The sequence below is a fragment of the Galeopterus variegatus genome, unplaced genomic scaffold, assembly GCF_000696425.1.
Source record: "Galeopterus variegatus unplaced genomic scaffold, G_variegatus-3.0.2 Scaffold1729, whole genome shotgun sequence".
NCBI classification, from domain to species: Eukaryota; Metazoa; Chordata; class Mammalia; order Dermoptera; family Cynocephalidae; genus Galeopterus; species Galeopterus variegatus.
The window spans coordinates 330,797-356,677 of NW_007727840.1; the positions used below are offsets into that span (position 1 = coordinate 330,797).

At 34.2% G+C, this 25,881-nt stretch overlaps 1 protein-coding gene across 1 annotated transcript; it reads left to right on the forward strand.

Annotated features, from left to right (window-relative positions):
* Positions 1–19,275: 19,275 nt before the first annotated feature.
* CPXCR1 (CPX chromosome region, candidate 1) lies at positions 19,276–20,247 on the forward strand (the record flags this gene model as incomplete). Its single annotated transcript, XM_008578615.1, is given in 3 exon segments — positions 19,276–19,342; positions 19,345–19,628; positions 19,664–20,247. Coding segments are annotated over 3 exon segments (935 nt in total), but the record flags the coding sequence as incomplete, so codon positions are not given.
* Positions 20,248–25,881: the final 5,634 nt, after the last annotated feature.

Below are 25,881 nucleotides of genomic sequence, written 5' to 3' on the forward strand. Positions count from 1 at the left end.
ATTCTGTTATAGCTGTACAAAACAAACTAACACAGAAATTTGTACCAGAGAAGTGGCCCAGTGATATAATAAACACCTGAAAATGTAGAAGCAGCTCTGAAATTAATTAATGGGTAAAAGCTAAGACAGGTTTGAAGTGAATGCTGGAAAAATCCTATACTACTATGAATGGAGCATTAAGGTAGTTCTGGTGAGGGCTTAAAAGAAAGGAACTATACAGAAAGTCTGAGTGGTTATGACCAGAATGCTGGTAAAAATATGGACAGTAAAGACTATTCTAATGAGGTCTCAGAAAAAAATGAGGAACAAGGTATTGGAAACTGCAGGAAAAGCCATCTTTGTAAAAAAGTGGCAAAGAACTTGGCTAAATTGTGTCCATGCCAGAGGGTTTTGTGAAAGAGCAATAAACTAGGTTATCTAGTGGAGAAAATATCTAAGCAGCAAAGCACTCAAAGTACTGTGTGACTTTTTAAAATTGATTATAATAAAATGCAAGGAGAGAGAAAAGATTTAAAGATAGAATTTATAATCAAAAGGGAAGCAGAATGTAGCGATTTGGGTAATCTCCACATATTCTTTACATATTCTATGAATGGCTCAACCGTGTGAAGAATAAAAACGTATGCTTGAGAGCATTGCCACCCTTAAGATACCAGAACTTTAGAGCCGCCAGCCTGCAAAGCCATCCTAGGATTGCTGCAGGCACAAGACTCCAGCCTGTGAGAGCTGCTGCACAGACTGAGCACAACAAAAACATAGGAGCAGGCCTTCCCCAGCATGCCCAGAAAGCAGGACATTGAGTCAAAAAAGATTATTTTGGAGGTCTAAGATGTAATCCTGTTTTACCCGATGTTTTTTGTACTTATTTGGTACCAGTTACTCCTTTTGTTCTTGCCTATTTCTCCCTTTTGGAAGGGGAATATTTGTCCTATGCCTGTTTCACAATTGTATTTTGGGTTTTTTTTTTTTCCTTTTTTGTCTTTTTTTTGTGACCGGCAACAGATCGCAACCCTCAGTGTCGCGTCCGTACCGGACCGGGACCGGCAACGGGATCGCAACCCTCGGTGCTGCGCCCGCACCTCGCTCAGCCAGTGAGCGGCCGGTCTGTATGTGGGATCTGAACCCTCGGCGGGAGCGCTGCCGCACTCCCAAGCGGCACACTGTAGCAGTGAGCCACCGGGCCGGCCCTCACCATTGTATTTTGGAAATACATAACTTGCTTTGATTTTGTAGGCAAGAGTTCACCTGGCCCTGAGCAGGCCTGTTGCCTGGATCTGCAGCAGCTTGCGTTAGGGCTGGCTCTATGGTTGCCAGCCTACTGACAAGGGCTGCAGAGGTCAGCTTGGTGCTGGGGAGAGCTGAAGCCTGTGGCTAAGGTGACCAGCCCAGTGCTGGGGGCAGTATGGAGTCTGGCTGGGGCTGCTAGGGTTAACTTGACAGTGGGGTGGCCTGGTGGCTGAGTGTACCAGGCAGGCCTGGAACCTGAGGTTCTGGAATCCAGCCTGGCTCTGATGTGGGCTTGGAGGCTCAGTCTATGGGTTCTGACTTAAGGTCTAGGGCTGTGGGGGCCCAGTTTTATGGTCCAAGGTAAAGTCCAGTGCTTATTTTCTTCTCCTTCAGTGCAGAGGGTATCTCTCTCCATGCTGTGCTGTCTGGAGTTGGGGGAGGGGTAACACTGGTAATGTAAAACTGTCCTTTCTACCCTTTTCAATTTGTTTTTCTTATTTTTGTGCTAAATTCAGGTGCTATAATCTCTCACCTGGTTTTCTTGCCTCTTGTGAAGGCATTTTCATACATGAATAGTTGTTTAAATTGATGTTTTTTCAGGGAAAGCAGCACTGGAGTGTCCTATTATAGCATCTTCCTGACATTCCACAAAAACTGAACATTCTATATATTTTGACAGTACCACAAAAAGTTCATGAAAAGATTTGTATTATCTTTTAATTCTATTTTTCCAAAAACTTTTTGAACTACCCCTGAATAATGTCCTAACTCTAGATATCAGATTCTTTTTCTTTGAGGTTTTTTTCTTTTTTTTTTTAGCTTGATTTAGGTTGTATTTGTTCATTTATTTAGTTACTTTTCTAAACTCTTTATTTTGTAAAGACAATTTTTTGTTTTGGGCGTAATAACTTCGTATAGCATACATTATACGAAGTCCATGTCTTGACAGTACAACCCTTTCTCGTAATAACTTCGTATAGCATACATTATACGAAGTTATACGACAGCCAGTGAGCGGGAACCAGTCTGTATGTGGGATCCGAACCCTCGGGCGGGAACGCCGCCATGCTTCCCAAGCGGCGCACTTATCCAGTGCACCACCGGGCCGGCCCTGCAGTCTGTTTCTTTAGCTTGTGATAGCTAGTGTTTAGACTGATATTTCCTTGAATGTCTAAAGCTGAGAAAGAGAGAGAGAGAGAGAGAGAGAGAGAGAAACAACAACAAAAAACTCTCCCAGTCTTTGCAGATGGTTCTGTGTTCAGGCACTCTTTCAACTCAGCCAAACCATTTACATCACTGCCTTAGGCTTCACTTCCTGCTTGCTCTTAGCCTGAAGTTCAGCTAGAGATAAAATCTTAGGGCTTTTCAAGTCTTTTCTGACTTTTCTGATGTTTTCTGACTTTTCGGACTTTTCATGTGTCCCACCCTGAGCAAGCATATGGCTTTCTGAATTCCCTGGTATAGATGGAAACTTTTCAATGCTCAAATTCTTGAAATAATCTCTTTTTCTATCTTTTTCTCTCAAGCTTTCAGCATATCTGTTGTTTGCCTCAGCTATAATATTTTGCTCTAGGAATCACTGGATTATTCATTTGCTTTTAAATGTTTTTAAGGAATGTCCCTGTGTAGCCATTTTCTTCCAGCCTGAGAGTTTTATGAGGTAGGCAAAATGAAACCAAGCACCATGCAGCATTTTTTCAGTAACCTTCAAATAGACAAAACAGACAAACAAAATCTTTGAAAGTAGCTCTGCTGTGCTCTCTCTAGAATCACGGATCTGGGCTACATATAGTGAATGTGGACTGCCATCTTCAAGGTGCCCTCAGAGCCAGAGATGTGGGTAGGACAAAGGCATATAAAGCGTCACAAATATTTCTTACTATTTTTCAGTTGTCTCTTTCTTGATTCAGCATTAACTCAGGTGCTGCAAATCTTTGACTACTTTCTAGAGTTCCAACAATGTATATTCTGACTTTTTTTGCTCATTTTTTGGTTGTTTCTGTGAGGGTGACAAGGCTTACTCTTCAACCAGCCTTTAGTCATGGTACTCTGAGCCCTCTTCTTGATAAGGCCTTGACCTTGGCCTCCATCCTTGCTGAGCTTACACTGCCCAATTTTAGCAAGAATCCTACTGTCAGTTCAGAGAGAATGTCCCACCCTGAATATTTGGTCAAACTCTTTATCCCCAATCTTTGATGTATAAATCTTTCTCCTGCTTTTAGCTAAAACCCTGTTAAGTCAGTCTAGCAAGAAACCTCTCCTTGATGTCTCTTAGTAATTTTACATCCATCAGTCCTCTGACTCAATCCTTGCTCTTTTTGTATTCAGAGTTGAGCTTGATCTCTTTATCCTACTGCAATAGTCTTGACACCCATTGCAATAGTCCTGAATAAAGTCTTCCTTATCATTTTGACAAGTGTCAAAATAAGTTTTTCATTAACAAGGGAAAAGCCTTTGGAACTAGCTACTCCACCATTTTCACTGACTTTCATTCAACAATAGCATTTAAAACCATAGTTTATTTATGGGTTTTTTTTGAAATGGGGAGAGCCATTTATAAGTTATTAATTATTAAAAAAAACAATATTCTTTAGTAACACAAAAATTATAAAGTCTATCAATTCTGTATTTTCTGTTCTTATGAATAGTTTTATCTGTATCTGTACATCTCTGTGCATGTGTGTTTGTATAAATATGTTATCTATCTTGCTTTATGGAACACTAAGTGGGTGTCAAAATGCTAAAAGCTACACATGACAGATGGCTAATATTTAAGATAAAATTGTGAAAGTAACTTTGACTTATAAAACAAATCATAATGTTCTAAAGCAGAACAATATACTTTGTGTTGACATTGTCCTGAAGATTTTATAAAAAAATAATAGGAAACTGTTTATTTTATCCTTCTCAAATATTTTGAATGTTTTCTGTCCTAATTCACTAAACTAGGATTAGTTCTATTTAGATTTTTTTTATGTAATTACAGGTAATACAACAAAACAATTTTTCCTTTAATGTCATGCTGATTTATTCCCCCCATCCCATTAATCCTGGAAGGTCAAATTTGTCAATTACTATTAAGTTTACAAAATATTTAAATAAATATTTTAATATTATTTCCTATGATATATTTAACCTTTACTGTATCTAAAATTATGCTCCTCATTGCATTCATTTTGAAAAATCATGTTGTAATTAACAAATTACAACTGTACGTATTTATTGGTATACAAAGTAAGGTTATGATATATGCATACAATGTGGGATAATTAATTCAAGCTAATTAGCGTATTCATCACCTCAAATACTTATCATTTTATTGTGTTGAGAACATTTGAAATTTACTCTGTTAGCAATTTTGAAATATGCAATACACTATTATTAACTATAGTTACCATGCTACATGATAAATCTCAAATGACTTATTCTTCCTGTCTCACTTAAACTTTGTACCCTTTGAACAACATCTCCCCATTCTCCCAGCCTCTGGTAACCACCATTCCACACTGTATTTCAATGAGTTTAACTGTCTTAGATTACACACATAAGTGGGATTATATAGTACTTTTCTAATTCACACATTACATTTGCAGAACCATGAGAGAAGACCAAAATAAACAAAATCAAACACAAAAGAGGAGATGTTATAACTAATACCACAAAAATACCGGGGATTATAAGAAATAAGTATGACTTTTATACACTAATGAATTGGATAACCTAGAAGAAACAGATAAATTTCCAGACACATACAACCTACAGAGATTGAATTATAAAGAAATAGGAAATCTAAACAGACCAATAATCACTATGGGGATTGAATCAGTAATAAAAAGTCTCCCATCAAAGAAAAGCCTAGAACCTGGTGGCTTCATAGATGAATTCTACCAAACAAACATTTTAAAAAGTAACACCAATCCTTCTCAAACTCTTCCAAAAAGTTGAAGAGAAGGGAATACATTATACTCTTTTCACAGGGCAATTGTTACACGAATATCAAATTGAGACAGAAATATTACAAGAAAATTACAGACCAATATGGATACAAAAATCTTCAACAAAACACTAGCAAACCAAATTCAGTAGCATATTAAAAGGATCATCTACCATGATCAAGTAGAATTTATCTCGGGGACACAAGAATAGTTCAACATACACAAATCTATAAGTGTGATACACCACATGAGCAGAATAAAAGAAAAAAAACATATGATCATCTTAATAGATGATGCAAACACATTTGATAAAACCAAATATCTTTTTGTAATAAAAACAACTGATTAGGCATAGAAGGAATGTATCTCAACACATAAAGGCCATACAAGACAAACCAACAGCTAACATCATACTCAATGGTGAAAAGTTGAAAACTTTTTTTTTTGAAGGTCAGAAACAAGACAATGATGCTCACTTTTGCCACTTTTTAAAAACATAGTACTGGAAATTCTAAACAGAACAATTAGGCAAGAAATATAAATGAAAGACACCCAAATTGGAAATTTAAAATATTAAATTGTCCCTGTTTGCAGGTGACATTTTTTGCATATATATATGTATGTTTATTCCTAAAGACTCCACCAAAAAAAACTATTAGAACTAATAAGCAAATTCAGTAAAATTAGAGGATGCAAAATCAGCATATAAAATTAGTAGCATTTCTATACACTATCAACTGACATTCCAAACAAGAAATTAAGAAAACAATCTCATTTACGATTGCAACAAAAAGAATTACTTAGGAATAAATTTAACCAAGGAGGTGAAAGACCTGTATGTCAAAACCTATAAAATATTGATAGAATAAATAGAAGATACAAATAAATGGAAAGATATCCCATGTTCATGGATTGGAAAAATTAACATTGTTAAAATGTCCATAGTAAACAAAATAATTTACAGATTTAACACAATCCCTAACAGAATTTCAATAGTGTTTTTCACAGAAATAGGAAAAAAAAAAAAATCTAAAATTTATATAGAACCACAAAGACCCCAAACAGCCAAAGCAATGTTGAGCCAAAAGAACAAAGCTGGAGGCATCACACTTTCTTTAAAACATCCTACAATACTAGAGTTACGGTACTGATGTAAAAACAAGCACAGACCAATAAAGCAGAATAGAAAGCCCATAAATGAATGCACGCATTTATGATTAATTGATTTTCAACATTGCCAAGAACGTATAACAGAAAAAGGACAGTCTCTTCAATAAATGATGTTGGAAAAACTTGATAACTACCTATAGAAGAATGACGTTAGAACTTTATCTCACATCATATACAGAAATCAACTCAAAAACGGATTACAGACTTAAATTTAATATCTAAAACTGTAAAACTACTAGAGAAAAACATAGGGGAAAAGCTTCATTACATTGGTCTGTGCAATGATTTTCATCTGTAAAACTAAATGCAAAGGTAACAAAAGCAATAATAGACAAACGGGATTGCATCAAGTTAAAAAGCTTCTGCACAGCCTAGAAAACAATCTACAGGCTGAAGAGAACCTATAGAATGGAAAATATTTGCATGCCATACATTTGATAAGTGTTTAATAGCCAAAGTATATAAGAAACTCAAACTCATTAGTAAGAAAACAAACAAAAACTGATTTAAAAATAGGCAAATGTATGAAGTATTTTTTTCTAAAGAAGGCATACAAGTGACCAGCACATATATGAAAAAATACTCAACATTACTAATTATCAGAGAAAGTGAATTTAAAGCAACAATAAGATATCACATCACACCTGTTAAAATACGTGTTATAAAAAAGACAAGAGATAACAAGTGTGGTGAGGATGTGGAGAATAAGAAACCTTTGAACACTGTCAATGGGAATATAAATTAGTAAAGTTGTTATGGAAAACAGTATGGAAGTACATCAAAAAATTAAATATAGAATTACCATATGATCCAGAAATCTCACTACTGGGATTACATCCAAAGGACTATAATAGATATTCAAAGGACTTGAAATCTGTATGTCAAAGAGATATATGCACTCATGTTTATTACAGTGTTAATCACAGTAGCCAAGAAGTAAAAAAAACTTGTGACCATCAACAAATGAATGGATTAAAAAATGTGGTATATTTACACAATAGACACTATTCAGCCTTAAAAAATAAAGAAGGGAATCTGTCATTTGCAAAAACATGGATGAACTTGGGGGATACTATGTTAAGTGAAATAAACCAGGCACGGAAATATAAATACTGCATATTTACAATTATATATGGAATCTAAAGACTTTGAACTTATAAAAGTAGGGAGTAGAATGGTGAGTACCAGAGGCTGGGGTGTGGGGAATGGGAAGATGTTGTTAAAATGATACAAAATTACAGCTAGATAGGAAGAATACCTTCAAGCAACCTATTCCACAGCTTGGTGACTATTGTTAATGACAATTTATTGTATTCTTGAAAATTACTAGAAGAGAAGACTTTAAGTGTTTTCACCACACAAAAAATAAGTGTGTGAGGTGATGCCTGTGTTAACTATCTCCATTCAGCCATTCCACAATGTAAACATGCTTCAGAACAACATGTTGTACATAACTATATGCATTTTTATGTTAATATAAAAAAAACTCAATTCAAAATAAAATTAAACACATGGAACAAAAGCAAAACTTTGATTTTATAAAAGAAATATCTAGTTTTCAATAACAATTATAAAACATATAAAGAAACAGGAAAATACAGCCCATTCAGTGAAGAGATTAACAGAAACTCTCCCTGAAGAAGCACTGACATTGAACATTTAAGAAAAAAAATTAAATCTATTGTATTAAATATTCTGAAAGTAAATGTTCAAAGAGCTAAAGGAAACCAGGGAAAATAATGTCTCAAGGAGTAGAGAATATTCATAAGGAAATAGTAGCCTTCTGGGAAGTGATTAAATCATAAACACTCCACTTTCATGATTGGAATTAGTATTCTTATGAAAAAGATTAAAGGGAGCACCCTAGTCACTTTTCCCCTTCCATATCTTCTACCATGTGAGATTTTAATAGGAGGCCACTTTGAAAGCAGAGGAAAAGACCTCACCAAACACTGAATCTGCTGGCATCTTGATCATGAACTTCCCAGCCTCCAGAACTGTGAGAAATAAATTTCTGTTGTTTACAAATTGCTCACTTTAAGATATTTACTTATAGCAGCAGGAACAAACAAAAATAATACTACTTTAGCTTTAATAGTATATTAAAAACTGTGTTTTTTTAATAGTTGTGTCCCCTTATGATGTTGTCATACATTATATTTTTACATATTGTGTATCCAATAACATATATTTGTAATTATTGTTTTATCCATTTGTCCTTTAAATCATATAAAAAACCAAGAGTTACAAACAAAAAATATAATAGTACTAGCCCTTTTATTTCCTTGTATGGTTAATTTTACCAACTTTTAAAAATCTTCATATATATTTCAATGACTATTTAATGTTCTTTTATTTCTGCCTTAAGTATTCCCTTTAGCACTACTTATAAGGCAGGTCTACTAGCTATCAATAGATTCCCAGAGATTTTATTTAGCTCGGGATAAATAATTTTTCTATCTTTATTGAAGGAAAGTTTTGTCAGCTGTAGAATTTTTTGTCAACAGTTTTCGTTTTTATCTGTACGCACATTAAATATGTCATTCCCCTGCCTTCTGTTCTCTGTGGTTTCTGCTGAGAAATCATCAGTTAATCTTGCTGTTTTCTAAATTATGTTGTTTTAAAGTTCGCTTTATTATTATTATTATTTCTTTTTTAGCTCTCACATATGAGTGAGAACAAGCCATATTTGTCTTTCTGTGCCTGACTTATTTCACTTAACATAATGTTTTAACATAATCCATGTTTCTGTGAAAGGCAGGACATTTTTCATTTTTATGGCTGAGTGTATTTTGTTGTGTATATGTACCACATTTTCTTTATCCATTTATCTGTCAATGGAACTAGGTTGATTCTGGTTTTATTTATTCATTACTTATTTATTTATTTATTATATTGAATGGCTATTATCAAAAAGACAGAAAGTAACAAATGCTGACAAGGAAGCAGAGAAAGGGTAAACCTTTTTTAACATTATAATTTTTTTAACTGAAACATGATTGATTTTACATATGAGTGGGTTACAGCATTGAATATCAATACCTGTGTGAATTAAGGGATGTTCACAGGATAATTAGTATATTCAACATTACAAAATTTAATTCCTTTTTGTGACCCTTTACCAATTTCCTGATAACTGCACCTCCCCACCCTCCATCTTTCCCTTTCCCACCTCTGGTGGCCTCAGTTCTGTTCTCTGTTTTTGAAAGTTCAATGAATTATTGCAATTGATGTATCTTTCTTTCATTCATTTTTTATTTATTTGTTTATTTTTTAGTTCCACCTGATGAGTGAGAACATGTGGTATTTATCTTTCTGTGCTTGGCTTATATCACTTAATATACTTTCCTCTAGATTCATACATTGCTGCAAATGGCGGAATTTCATTCATTTTTATTGCAGAGTAATATTCCATTGTGGATATATACCACTTTTTCTTTTCCAGTTGTCTGTCAATAGATGTTTAGTTTGATTCCACCTCTTGGCTATTGTAAATAGAACTGTGATAATCATGGTCACGCAGGTATCCCTTCAACATGATGATTTCCATTCCTTTGGGTATATACCCAGAAGTGAAATTATTGGATCATATGGCAGTTCTATCTGCAGTTGTTTGAGGAATCTCTATATGGCCTTTCACATGGCCTTCTCTCTTATGTCTCTGTATCTTTTTCCCTTCTGTCTCTTATATGGACACTGATCATTGGATTAGGAGCCTACCCAGTTAGCCTGGAATGATCTAACCTCGAGATCCTTAACTTAATTATATCTGCAAAGGTCATTGTTAGAATTGTTATAACTAACAAAAATATTTCAGCAGGGTTGTAGTATATAAAATCATGGCACACAAATCAATTGCATTTATATACAGTAACAGTGAACATGAAAAAAGGAAGAAAACACATTTACAATAACACACAAAAGAACAAAATATTTTGGACTAAGCTTAACCAAGAAAGAGAAAGAGTTGTATGCTGAAAGCCACAAAATGTTTCTGAAAGAAATTAAAGAAAAAAAATGAATAGACCTCTTATGTTCATTGATTGGAATATTTAGTATTGTAAAGATGCCAATACTACCTAAAGCAATCTACACATTGAGTGCAACCCTTATCAAAACTCCATATTTCTTTGTAAAAACAGAAAAATCTTTCCTAAAATTCACATGGAATTTCAAGGCAACACAAATAGCCAAAACAACCTTAAAGGACAAAGTTGAAGGACTCACATTTCCTGATTACAAAGCTTGCTACGAAGCTACAGTAATCAAAGTATGTAAACTCAGGTGGTCTATATGTCTGCTACAGACTCAGACATATAGACCAATGGAATATAATAGAAAGCCCAGAAACAAACCTTTACATTTATGGCCAAATGAATTTCAACAAGGATGCCAAGACCATTCAATGGGGGAAAGGACAGTCTTTTCAGTAAATGATGCTGGGGAAAATGAATATTTACATGCAAAAGAACAAAGTTTGACCCTCACCTTACAACATATACAAAAATTAACTCAAAATAAATCAAAGACCAAACTGTAAGAGCTAAAATTATAAAACTCTTAGAAAAAAACATAGAGAAAAAACCTTTATACCCTATCAACTGTGTGAAAAGTCATGGAATTAGAGAAAATGTATGAAGCTAACATATCTGATAAGGGATTAATTTCCAGAATGTATTAAGGAATTCCTACAACTAAAAAACAAACAAAGCAACCTGATTAAAAGATGAGTGAATGATTCAAACAAATATTTCTCCAAAGATATGTACATGAACAACATACATATAAACAGATGCTTAACATCACTAATCATCAGGGAATTGCAAATCAAAACTACAATGAAATAGCACTTCACACCCATCAGGATGAATGCTATCAAAATAACAGATAATAAAAAGTGTTTACAAGGATGTGGAAAAATTGAAACACTTGCACATTGCTGATAAATAGAAAACAGTATGGCAGTTTCTTTAAAAAGTAAACATATAATTATCATATGATCCAACAATTCCACCTCTAGGTGTGTAGCCATAAGAATTGAAAGCAAGAACTTGAAGGCATTTGTACACCCACGTTCATAACAGCATAATTCACAACAGACAAAAAGTGGGAGCAACACAGGTGTCCATCTATGAATAAATATATAAACAAAATGGAATATTCAGTCTTAAAAAGGAATAAAATTTCAATACATGCTGCAACATGCATGAACCTTGAGAATGTTATGCTAATTGAAATAAACCAATCAGAAATGGATAGATATCATATGATTCTATTTATATGAGATGACTAGAATAGTCACATTTATAGAGACAGAAAGTAAAATAGTGGTTTTCAGCTGCTGGGTGGAGGGGGGGGAGTTCTGTTTAGTCGGTACAGAGTTTAGTTTGGGAAAGATGAAAAAGTTCCAAAGATGGATGGTGGTAATGGTTGCACAACAATGTGAATGTTTTTAATACCACCAAACTATACACTCAACATGATTAAAAAAGTAAATTGTATGTTATGGATACTTTACCACAATTTTTAAAAAGGATATTTTCACTTGTCATATTCTGAGTTGTTGTGTGTTTTCAGTATTTTAATAATTTTAATCTACTTTCTTCAGATCTCCATTGTTTGTGATCAGATGTGAGCAATCATTTATATAGTTTTTCCCTTATATGTTATGTGCTATTTTTCTCTTGCTACTCTCAACAGTTTGTCTTTATTTTTGGTTTGTTTATGATGTGCATAGACATGGTTTCTTTAGAATTATCCAGTTTTGCTTGCTGAATTTCATAAATCTGTGAAATATATCTTTTATCAGATTTGGATAACTTCCAGCCATCTTCTTTTTCCCAAGTATTTTCTCTGCCTCATTTTTTCTCTCCTATTTTTGGAGGACTGAAAGTAAAATATGTTAGAATTTTTGCTCTTGTGCTATTCCCCTAAATCTGTTTCTTTATGTTTTTAATTATTTTTCTGCTTTCTTCACACCTTGGATACTTTAAGTTGATCTATATTTGAGTTGATTAATTCTTTATTTCTGTTATATTTGTTATTCTGTAAATCCCATCAGGTGATTTTCTATTTTAGATATATTTTGTACAACTTGGAGACTTTATAGGAATTAACTTTAACTTTAATTTCAGTTTGCCTGATTAAGGATAGCCTTGCTTGTGAGAAATTATATTCCAAAGCAAGGAGTATATGACCCCATCAATTTCACCTTTCAAATTTCTAATTGGCAGAATCAAATCTGCATATAGATTTTTAATTGCAAAGGATATTGAGAAATGCAGTTTTTAGCTCTCCTGTCTATATAGTATAGAAAGATAAAGTAGAAGGATGCTGAAGTTGAGACTGTGTATGAATTTACAATATCCTCCACAGAGAGTAATCTGAAATGGAAATACTTTGTAGTCTAACAGAAGTAATCTATGAATGAAAGTCAGAAACAATTTAATTTTAGTTCTTTTTTTATCAGTTATATCTACTTGCCTTCTTTATTTTTATCATAATTTTTTTCTTTTATTTCTAATGCTTTCTTGAGCCATTTCCCTTTTCAAAGCATGTTTTCTCAATTAGGTAGTGATTTTCATTTCTTTTCAACTCTATTGGCATGCTTTCATTGTCTATAGAGATATTATTCTGCTTCTTCTGTCCTTTTTAGAATTTTGTATGAGATGTGACTGTTCCTCTAGCTTTCTGGCTTTCTGAGATTTACTTTCTCTGCTCCCCTCACATTTATGTGGACATTCACTCTTCTTTGCCCCTGTTGTTCCTGTTCATCTTTATTTAGATTGTACTCCCATCAGTTAGTCCTCAGTGTGGAACTCTATTGGCATGCTTTCATTGTCTATAGAGATGTTATTCTGCTTCTTCTGTCCTCTTTAGAATTTTGTATGAGATGTGACTGTTCCTCTAGCTTTCTGGCTTTCTGAGATTTACTTTCTCTGCTCCCCTCACATTTATGTGGACATTCACTCTTCTTTGCCCCTGTTGTTCCTGTTCATCTTTATTTAGATTGTACTCCCATCAGTTAGTCCTCAGTGTGGAGTTTTGCTTTGAAAGGGGACTTCAGTTCATTAATTTCAAGAGTTCATAGACCAGGTAGCTCCAGAATAGTCAGACTTTATTGTAATCATGATTCACTTGTACTCTCCTGAAAATTGGACCTTGCAGGACATTGTCCTCTTCCATTCCTAATTTTGGCTTCTGTTCTCTTCTTGGCTCACTGTGCTCTCCAATGAAGATATCATGGCAATTTGGGATTTTCCTGTTTGTACAGCATCAGAAACCCAGTGGCCTTCCCTCCACATTCTCCCACTCAGATTCTGATACACAGGATTGGAATAAGAAAATGGTTTGCCCCGACATGTTTCTATTTAGAGGCTCATCAGGATACCTTGCCATCCAGTTGTGTTCTAGATATGTCCGCAAATCTTTAGTGCAGACTATATCCCTGATCCCCAACTTTTTTTATGAGGCAATGTGGAGAGATTCAAAATTATGCTGCCATCTTCCCAGAAGGCCAACCATAATGTTCATTGGAGGGGATAGAGGGAGGAGGGAGGGAGGTTTCGGTAATTGGCCATGATAATTAACCACATTGTATATTGACAAAATAAAAAAATAAAAAAATAAAAAGAATGTGCGAGATGGGTACTGGCCACAGGGGATTGAATAAATAAATAAATAAAATAATTTTAGCTCTTTAATGAAGAAGTATACATTTGAAAAACTTAATTTTTAAAATATTTGTCTGTAAAATAGAAATATTGTTAGACTACCTCACTATAAAGATTTAAAAGTATCATGCTAATAGATATTAAAATATTATAATGAAACATGGAATGATAATTATTTTTCTTTCTTTTTTTTTTGACCGGTAAGGGGATCGCAACCCTTGGCACAGTGTGGTCAGCACCATGCTCAGCCAGTGAGCGCACCAGCAATCCTTATATAGGATCCGAACCCGCAGCCTCAGCGCTACCAGCACTGCACTTTTCCAAATGAGCCATGGGGCCGGCCCTGGATTTGTAGTTTTTAGTTACAATGGAATGTGGTTTTCATTTTCTCATTTCTCTTTGTGGTGTGTATCCATTTTTATAAGAGAAGGGAAGGTCTTATATACTTTTAAAATTCTAAAGATCTTGAATGTAGGAGAATAATTTGGGACCAGATCCTTTCCATGTGCAAATCGATAGTCCCACCATGGATTCTATCACTTTCAGGAAAAGTATTTGGAAACATTTTACCTTCACTCTATTCATATGTTTCTACATAGACATTTGAATATTCAAAGCAGCAGAATATTCAAAAAAAGAAATCAGGAAATTGTAAGATATCTTCCAATTTGTACATGATGTAAAGAATTGTCCTAGGGCCGGCCAGGTGGCACACTGGAGAGTGCGCCGCTTGGGAGCACAGCGGTGCTCCCGCTGAGGGTTCGGATCCCACGTGGAGACCGGTTCCCGCTTACTGGCTGAGCGCGGTGCGGTCGCAACACCGAGGGTTGCTATCCCATTGCCGGTCCCTGGTACGGGCACAACACCGAGGGTTGCGATCCCGTTGCTGGTCCCCAGTACGGGCATGACACTGAGGGTTGCGATCCCGTTACCGGTCAGTAAAAAAGACAAAAAGGAAAAAAAAAAAAAAAACGAAGAATTGTCCTAATGACTGAAAAGTATATATTATTTTGTACTGTAGTGCTTGTAACCAATAAGTGGCCAAATTAAAAAAGAAATGTATAATCAATAATAAAGAATTTGGTGAAAACGAATAATAGCATTATGTATTATTTGGAGACTATATGCTGGAAACATAAATAGCATTTGTGGAATCTCTTTTGCAACATATTACAATTTTTTACATCTAAAATTTCTCAGACGTTCTTGCTGATAAAACAAATCTCTTGGTAGGTCAGTTTGTAACTGGTTTTAAAAACACTGGAGAAGAAAAGGAAATATTTTGTTTTGAACAACATGCATTTATATATAGGGCAATCTCTCATCTGTTCAAGGAGCTATTTCACCTTTCAAAATCAAAATAGGATTCTCTAAATCACTGTAAATAGGATTCTACTGAATCAATGTAACCTTAGCAAATGGGCAATGATAGCTCGGCACAGTTTGAAACTCACAATTTTGCTTTTACCTATTATTTCTCACAAAAATCTGCATTGTTTCATTCTTCTTGGTCTAGTTTATTCTGGTTTAGTCAAAATTTTTGCCTAAATATGCAATAAATACACAGTGAGGGAAAGCCTCCTTATTAAAGTAATAATAGCAACATTAGGTTTTAAACTCTTTGTAGATTTCACAAAAAGTCATGTCAGATTTGTAATTTGAGAAATGACTGCTATATACATATGTATATATATATGTATTTATATATACATACATATATACATATAGTGTTAATATTTCCCTCATTGTTTATGCTATAATCAGCAATGGGTCTATGAATTTATTATCTATCTGATTAATGCATTATAAATTTAGAAGGTACATGAATTTGGAAAGATATCTTATATTTCAGAGAACTCTTTTGTTTTAACTCTGCATAAATGATACCTACATTAAATTTATTTACCCTGCTACTACTCCAATTCCCCAGGGGAAGTGCTTGACATTATTGTATCAATCAGGGTGAAAATTGCTGATACAACAAGAAGAAGGAAGGTATTGCAAAATGCGTGTTGGAAATAGAAACAATTGTATGACCTTAGAACAGCACTAGACAGTGAAAGACACAGAATAAAAATCTCATTGCGATCATTGCCTTCAATAAAAATGTACAGTCTGATAGAAAAATAGTCACATGAATTAATATCAATCTTTGGAAGAATAATTAAAGGTTAAATCAAAGGGAAAGATGAGCATGAAATAATAAAGTTCAGCTGTATTAGAACAGAGAAAGCATGCTGAGTGAGTAGAGGAAAGTTGGAAAGAGAAGATGAAATCAGATTGGGGAGGATCTCTGAAGACCGCAGTATGAGATAAGAGCCCACATCATTCTACATATTTGCAGCTGACATATCCATAAATTCTGCCTAGGTTAGTTCATAAAAGCTAGCCATGAGAAATAAAAAGCATGTTAGTTAATTTCTGAAATTCTTCCAGATTTGTTTTCAGCCTCCCTGCATTTGCTTTTCCCCACAATTGCCTTCAGAAAAATAGTGCCCTACCCTTCTGTCTTAGTACATTTTTGTGTTGCTATAACAGAATACCTGCGACTGAGTAATTTATAAAGAAAAGAGATTTATTTGGCTCACGATTCTGGGGCAACTGTATCTGTTGTGGGCCTCAGATTTCTTCTACTCATGGAGTAAGGCAGCGGGCAGCCAGCGGGTGCAAAGAAATAACCTGGCAAGAGAGGAAGCCAGAGTGGGGGCGGGGGTGGAGGTGCCACTCTCTTTATAACAACCTGCTGTCACAGGAATTAATAAAGGGAGAATGTACTCACCTGCTAACCAAGGGAGGACATTAATCCATTCATAAGGGATCCACACCCATGAGCCAAACACTTCCTAACTCTGCCACATTGGAGATCAGATTTCAACATGAGCTTTGGGGAAGACAAACCTATCCAAACTATATCATCATCTTCCTGCTCTGAAGTAATCTTCCACCGGAGATTGTCCCAAGTCTCTCATACAGAAGGATTGGAAACATAGGTCTGAAACTTAGGATTCTCTGAAGGTGTTTCAGCAGTTGCATGACATGAAAAAAGAAATATGAGGAGTTTTCAAAAAGTTCATGGAAGCTTTTTAGTTTTATATAATCCCATTTGTTTATTTTACCTTTAGTTGTCTGTGCTTTTTGGGTCCTATTCATGAATTCTGTACCCACTCCTACTTCCTGGAGTGTTTCCCCTATGTTTTCTTTAGGGGGTTTTATTGTTTCAGGATGCATATTTAATTCTTTAATCCATTTTGAGTTGATTTTTGTATATGGTGAAAGGTACAGGTCTAATTTCATTCTTCTACATATGAGTATCCAGTTTTCCTAGCACCACTTGTTGAAAAGGCAGTCTCTTCCTCAGTATGTAGACTTGCCGTCTTTGTCAAAGATCAGATAGCTGTAGGCATTCTGCACAGCAAAAGAAACAATCAACAGAGTAAAAAACAACCAACAGAGTGGGAGAAAATATTTGCAAAATATGCATCTGACAAAGGATTAATATCCAGTACATACAATGAATTCAAACCACTTTACAGCAAAAACCAAGTAACCCAATTAAAAAATGGGGAAAGGAGCTGAATAGGCATTTCTCAAAGGAAGATACAAGAATGGCTAACAGACACGTGAAAAAATGCTCAACCTCACTCAGCATCCAGGAAATGCAAATCAAGACCAATTTGAGATACAATCTCACTCCTGTTAGGATGGCTAACATCCAAAAGACTGAGAATGATAAGTGCTGCAGAAGTTGCAGAGAAAAAGGAACTCTCATTTACTGTTGGTGGGGCTGCAAAATGGTGCAGCATTTATGGAAAATGATATGGAGGTTTCTCAAACAATTATAGATAGATCTACCATATGACCCAGTGATTCCACTGCTGGAAATATGCCCAGAGGAATGGAAGGGATACCTGTACTACAATGTTTATTGCAGCTCTACTTACAATAGCCAAGAATTGGAACCAGCCCAAGTGTCCATCATCTGATAAGTGAATAAGGAAACTGGTACATCTGCACAATGAAATACTACTCTGCTATAAAAAAGAACAAAATACCACCATTTGTAACAACATGGGTGGACTTAGAGAAAATTATATTAAGTGAAACAAGTCAGACACAGAAAGAGAAATACCACATGTTCTCACTTATTTGTGGCAGCTAAAAATAAATAAATAAACACACAAAGAAATAAGGGGGGGTGGAGAAGACAGAATAAACAGAAAAATTCCTTGAACTACTTAATTCAAGTGAACAGATACGACGTGGCACAGGGAGGGGAGAGGGTGGAGAGGAACGGGTAAAGGGGCATAAAAATCAACTACCATGTATTTTGAGAAGTAAAATAAAATAAAAAGAAAAGAAAAAAATTCATGGAAAGATTTGTATTATCTTTTAATTCCATTTTTTCACAAACATTTTAAGGTACCATCATAGGTAAGAGGAGAGGGATGAGAGGAGAGAGATGAACAGAGAACTGGAAAAATTAGCTACTATCAGCAGTAAAACAAGCATGAAGTAATTATCAGCTTGACTAGTGATGAAGCAATGAGAATGAAAAGGAAGTGGTAAATCTGGAAGATATTTTAATAAATTAAATCAGAGTTTGGACTTCACTCTTCAGCTTCCTTCTCTCTTACCTGCCCTGCCTTCCATTCTTACATAATTCACAATTGCTCTTTTTAAAGACATTGCTTAAAAAGAACAGATTTTAAAAAAAAAAAAAAAATGAAGAAGAAAAAAATTCCAAGGGAAGATTGGCTTGCTATTCATACAAATTCAGGCATTTCATTTCCACATAGGTCTTAATTCTCTCTTAAATTATACACACTCATAGAAACTGCCTTCTACTTTAGTCTCATTTTAAACTCCCAGGACAGTAATTCAGATCTATCATAGTCAACAAAAATTCTATTTAATTCACCATCCAAAAGGGAATAATTGATCTTCCTATTTAGGATTATATGTGCTCTACTGCACAGAGTACATTCCTAAAGCAGCCAAATGAGAGATTATGTTTTCCCAAGTTTATACAAATTTCATAACCAAGTAATAAGAACATGTATGTAATAGGAGTCATATATTTGCCCTCAGTTTTGACTTTTTCTTATTTTATTTTGAGGGTATGGGAATGATGAAATATTTATAGTTGTAATAAAGCATAGGAATAGCACATCCACATGCTTTTTGTCAGGACTAAAAAATGACTTTCTATGAAGCGGAGCATTCCTAAATTTAATAAATTTATGTCTTTATTTCTCAGAAATAGAACCAGGATGACTTCTACTAAAGAAGGAGGTGATTCAGCTGACAATATTCTCAAAAATTCTGAAAATGAGGCTCCAATGACTGTAGTGCAGACATAGAGCCTCCATTTGCTGATCCCATTATGATTCCTCAGGTGGAAACCAACCCAACACACCGGGAGCCAGGCAAACAAAATGTTCAGGAGAATGCTGTTCCTCAGGCCACGGAAAACTGTGAGCTTGAAGAAGAGAAGACCCCAAAAAATCCACAGAAAGAAGATTTAAAAGAAAAAGAGGCTGTTTTAATTCAGATTCCCATTCCTAGAAAATGGATCTTTCTTATGTCAGGATTAAGGAGAATTTCCTATCTGAGTATCCCACTAGTAAAAGGTAATAAAAACAATCCCTTAATTTATAGATCAAAGTCTACTCAGGGAAAATGGAGATGAAAACAAGTGATTTCTGTCACAGTCCCATAAATCACAAAATTCCTCTCCAACTTTCAAATTTATGGAGAATCCCATGTATTAGCAATCATAAGATAGGAAGAATGATTCTCCATCTGCTGTGTAGGAGACATTTCTTTCAGGGTGCAAGTTGTCAAAATACCTTGTGGGTGAAGCAAAAATATATAGCATTTCTACTTCGCTCAAATGTCCTCAACCATGGTGAGAGAGCCATAATATCCAGCAGGCCTTTGAGGCTGCAGTACTACTGTCCCCTCACTGAGAGAATGACATCAGGAAATTTTTACAAATCAACTGAAACTAAAGGGAGGAATGGGTTCCACATTTTTGCGAGGCCCATGTTCTATGTCCTTCAAACCCAAATTCAAAACACATTTAATAGAAAAGCTTTAGAGGATCATTTAAGATGTTACCATAACATGAGGGTTGTAATCATAAGCACCAATAATGGTTGGAAATACCTGTGTCCCATCTGTGGAGACAGTTTCAACAATTTGGTTGAATTTAGAGAACATTCATGCAGCTTTTCTGTGAAGTAAGTTAAATTGGCATGAATTCATTTTAAAATCTAGCTTCTGAAAATTCATAATTTGACTACCAAAGTGGGACAAAATTCCATGAACATAAAATTTTGTAGTGTTAGGTGGAGTTGCAGAAAGGAACAGAAACTAATATAACATATCAGTAAGAAACACCTTTGGAAAGAGAGGAAAACCTCTTTTTATACTTTGCTGTTATAAAGAGATCGTCAAAATATCAGGCCTTTGATCTGTATTGAATTAGCATTTGAACCCAGAAAATATTTCACTTTCTTAACATCTACTTCTGCAGATAGGAATATTGTTAACGAAAAAGATTTCATGTTAACAGGATTCTGACAAATGTACTAAACATATATTGGAGGGCTAGACGAAGTCCTACCTGGTGTTTATAGAAAATCTGCTAAATTTAAGTATCTAAAATGTCCACCATAAATTCTATAAAAATCATTTTAAAGCATTGGAAGTTGTATTGTATGCTTATAACTACATAAAAATTCTTGGGCCTTGAAACAAAAAGATTAAAAGTACTATAAATATGCCATATTTGAATAATAATTTTGATGAAAGAAAATAAAAACAAAACTTATAAAAAGTAAATCATTTGATATAAATGAAATAAATTGAAATAGAAGTGAACAAATATTAAACCGGCAACACACAACTAATTTTTTTCTTGAGTAGGTCCTTCACTATTGCTCACAATCACCACCCTACTTTTACCTTCTCCCATACACTATGCACAAATGCCTACACATATTTAAGGAGCTGCATACCTTACAACTTGCAGCTCAGACATCTGTTTCTCTTGTTTTCTTTCATTTGCATGTAAATACAGAATAAAGTTAGACTCTATAAATACATCTAATATTTCTATTATATAATATATTTAGTATATAATACATATAGGACTATATAATATGTGATATACCACATTATACATGTGTATTATATAATAAAACTCATACTTACTGGTCTCCCATTATGTCATCCACTCTGCTAGGATCATTTTATGTGTTAGTCTTCATAATAATCTTAAATGTAGGTCTTTTTATGGTAAAATTAAATGCATAAAATCAGTTTCCTAGAAATTGAATGACTTTCCCATGTCAGAGTAAGTGCGTGCTATTTTCATAATATAATAATGCAATATAGCTGAAATTTAATGGGAGGCTTTTTGCGTACTATGCCTTATTTAATAAGAATGCATTCATTTACATATGAATTTATTTAATCCATGGATATACTGCATTACACAAATTCTAAACTCTTATGAAGCAGAGGATGATACTTAAGCTACATCTACGACAGGTCTAATTTGTTCATCTTGAGGTAAATTTGCTACTTTCAGATATAATTATTCAGTGTAAGCAATGAATTGGAGTGAACAATTATACAGGCAATTCGAGCAACTAAACCAAATGTTTTTCCATTAAAAAAAATATGCTATTTGAATTTTTATATCATTTGCTTTTGAGTATGAAATATTGTTTTATAGAAATATAAGCTACTAGATAGATATCAATAAAAATAAAATAGAAAATTCCTATCTTCCTCACTTTTCCTAACTGGGGATAAAATAAAAATAGCAATTGGGTTTTAAAAATTAGCTTTCATCACTCTCACATTACCATCCGTAGAATTCATAGTTTAGCTGACAAACCTCTACAAATTTGAAAACATTATTTGAATGCAGAACAAAGTAGTTAAACTTAATATTATTCACATTTTAACTTATTTTTCAAAAATACAAAGACATTTATTAAGCTAAAGTTTTAGAAATGACAAATGAAAATTAGATTAAGTCAGGATGGGGAAATCAGAAAATTCTAAACAAAATAATTCTAGATGCAGTCTTCTCTAGCAGTTTATTTGAAAGATTTTCACAGCTACAGAATTGGGGAACCAATTCTAGAAAAAGATGGATGAGAAATGCAGTTCAGTATTTTAAATGACAGCATTCCATCTTTAAAAATTTACAAATTAACTCAACTCATCACACGTGTACTTATTTTTTCTCAAAGATACAGGGAAATTCATGTATTCTATTTTTGTATTAATAATTTTCAGAATTTCTTGACAGATTTTTTTTTTAAATATAGGTACAGGATAATTCATTTACTTTATATATACACAGTAACAAGCATCTAAAATAATAGCTTACACTTAACGTGACCAAGACCAGCAAATTATATACTCAGCATAGAGTAGAAAACATTTTTTAGAGGAAATAAGCCTACAGAACCCTGAAGATGGCAGCCTTTTACCAGTTTAATGTTCTCAAACATTTTACTAGATAGAATTTAAAACTATATATTATTTCAAAAGTTTATCTCATAACAAAGTTTCAGATCATACATTTTATTACAAAGTTTGAATAGTATGATGCTAGCAGCAGATCTTAAATAATTTCATAAGACTTTTATGTTTCAAAGAGAAAAACTTGGGTAACAAGCACTTATTCCATCTAGTAAGCAGCTAAGATAGAGTAGTTATTATGCACTAAAGTAATGTCAGAATTATCTACAGATTTGATAAAGGATCATTTACTGTTCTTGTTCTTGTTGTATTCTAATTATCCTGGCTGAGGAAAAGTAAAAGGGACATTAGCCTAACCATGATTTAAATGGGTAAATCTTAAACTTTTCTAAGACTCACTATAGCTCATGCTAGCTAATGGATGGGTAGCTACAGAAAATTTCCTGTGTCACCTTTAAACGTCTTATGAAGAAACACTGACAGCTTTTGTTCTTAACTTCTTTTTACAGACATTTGTACACAACCTTCAAAGCTGGAGATAGTACCTACAGGGCAGAGAAAATATTTCTTTTCTAATGAGGATAATAAACATAATGTCTCTCTCAAGGACAAGTGATGGGCAAGTTTTCCAGCAGTCCCCTTATTAGATTGGAAGTTTCCTAAACTGGAGGTTCCTCACATGTGACACAAACTCACAGTGTGTGCAGTATCTACCTGTGCCACTCTGCGTCACCCCTGGCTGACTTGGAGGGCAATTGGAACCAATGCAAATATAAAGCTCATGTTGCCTTCTCTGCCATAAGTAATAATGTCCTTTGTCTCTACCCCAGGAGTTTCATGTCTTCTGTCAGTATCTATGAAACTGTGTCAGGCTAACCTTTTAGCTTACACATAAAGTAAAATCTCACACCTCTCACTGTTCTTAACATTCAAAATAAAGATGGCTGAATGAAATTCATTTAACCTATTTTTATTATTTTAATGAAATGACACCTTTTATTCCCCCAATAGACTCAAAGCATGTCTTTTGAGAGTTTAACATGACTAACTGGAATAAAGTATTTGTGTGAGTATGTGAGTGCACACAGCTTAATAAAAGGAACACTGGGATAATTTAGGAGTTTACCATTCTGATCTTCATTTAATAACCACTTCTGTGAATAGAGAAAGTTACATATCTGTGCCATGCTTCTGAATCTGTGCTCATAGTATATAAATGCAATTTTGTCTTCTGCTGGATATTCTGATGACCTTACTCATTCCTTCTTAGTAACACCTAGAACAACCTGGCAGTCACAATAAGAACAGCAAAAACAGAGCAAGAATGAGATTTGCATTATTTAATTGAGAGACACTAGGCTACTTAATAATGAATAGAGATTATGGAAACTCAGAAGTTTGAGATTGTTGTGTAAGTTACCAAAAGCATTTCAATATATTTGTAATTGCATATTATGTTGGATCTTTAAGCACTGGGCTGCATGTCCTCTCAGAAAGTTATTTGTGATGTATTACAGTAACCTTTTTTTCTCAGTAAAGATGTTATAATTTAAAATACTGTTGCATAAATACCATATAATATGTAGTGTGTGCAAATGTAAAACAATAGTTCTACTGTGAACATTTTTTAACAATTTATCTTAAAAGGCATTATATTAGCAGAAAGTATGGAGTAAGAAAAAATGCATATTCTCAATATATTCTCCACAGACAGAGTAGTTATGCTGTTGAACATTCTATTTAATCTAGTCTTTATTATAGAGACACAGTTGACCATGAAAATGTAACATCAATCATTCATCCATATATATACAAGGGTACTTCAAAAAGTTTGTGGAAAGATTCATATTATCTTTTAATTCTATTTCTCCATAAACATTTTGAAGTATCTGCATATGTATGTACATATATACATATGTGTGTGCATACACACCAAAAGAAAAGGAGAATTAAAAATAAATATTTTCTTTGCTTTAGTCTCTGTGAGAGCTGATACTTTAAAAAGCATAAAGAAAATATTGAATAGTCTGGAAGAGAAAAGGAAAATCAGGACATGATTTTGTAGTGGTTGCTATGGTATGCTATTCAGATATCCCTCTTAAAGACTGAGACTTTTATTGCCTAAACATCAAGGATTTTTGACTGCTGGCCACTCATAGTACAGTCCCTTCTTGGTAATTGCCTTCAACCGAGGGAGCTCCCTCTCTCAAGGTTACACCCCATTTCCAGGGCCAGCACAAATCTAATTTCTGGATAATGAGAAGATACAAAACCTTGACCCCCTTGCCTCAATTCAGGACATCTCTGAAGTGCCATCCCAGATCCAGGATGCTCCTGAAATTGTCTAAAGTCGTTTAACTCCCCTATTTTCAATTTCTACCTATACATATACCTGCTTCTCTTGCTCTCTCACAGGTGCTATTGTCAGTGGCATTCCCCTTTCCCCAAAACCATCCTGAACATAAATCTCTATCTCAGAGTATTTTTCTTAATAAACCTGATCTAAGACAGCTTGTAACAACAACAAAAAAAAAAAAAAATCAGGCAAGAACAATTAACAGAGACAAAAAGAGATAATATGACCTAATGTCAAAATCGTTAGCTTGAATGTGATTTGGAGGCATACGCAGGTGTTTTAGTAAGAGTAAATCATCTGGGAAACCTGTGTTGCATGAAGTAAAAGAGAGAAATGGATAATCATAGCTACAAGGTAAAAGTTGTAGTTTGTTTCTTATTTTAAAGGGCTATGATAGGCTGTTCTAGATGTCGCTAAATGCTATTACAGATTGAGCATTTTGTTCTTATTTGTATATCTGATAGTATTTCTTTACACTTAGAAAACCATATGTCACGTATTTGTATGGATATACACAACAGCACAGCTTTGCCAATTATATTACATTAGAACAACTTGGATATTAAGGAATGTATGTCAGATTTTCTTTTCCCCTACTTAAAAGAAGAAACAACTAAAAGTTCTCCCTCACATAATTCCCCTCCCGCAAATCTCCATTCTGTACATTCATCACGTATATTAGGTTTGAAATTGCCTATAATGATTCCTCTAGCAATTCACAATTCACATGCGATACTATTCCTTAATTTTCTTCTCACTTGTATTTCTTTCTTATTTATATTGTGTCTTTTCTTTCCTGAAAAGGAGATACAACTAAAAGAGCACCCTGAAAATCCTTTAAATTTGTGGAGGAAAGTGCAGCTATAATTTAAGGATTTAATTTCCTAATTATATACGTGCAATCCTAATGTATTTAATTGTCAAACCGAATGTCTAGGAATAAGCTTTACTGAGTTCCTACTACATGCATAACACTGTTAGGCACTTTTAAAGGTAGTATTTGCTAAATTCAGCA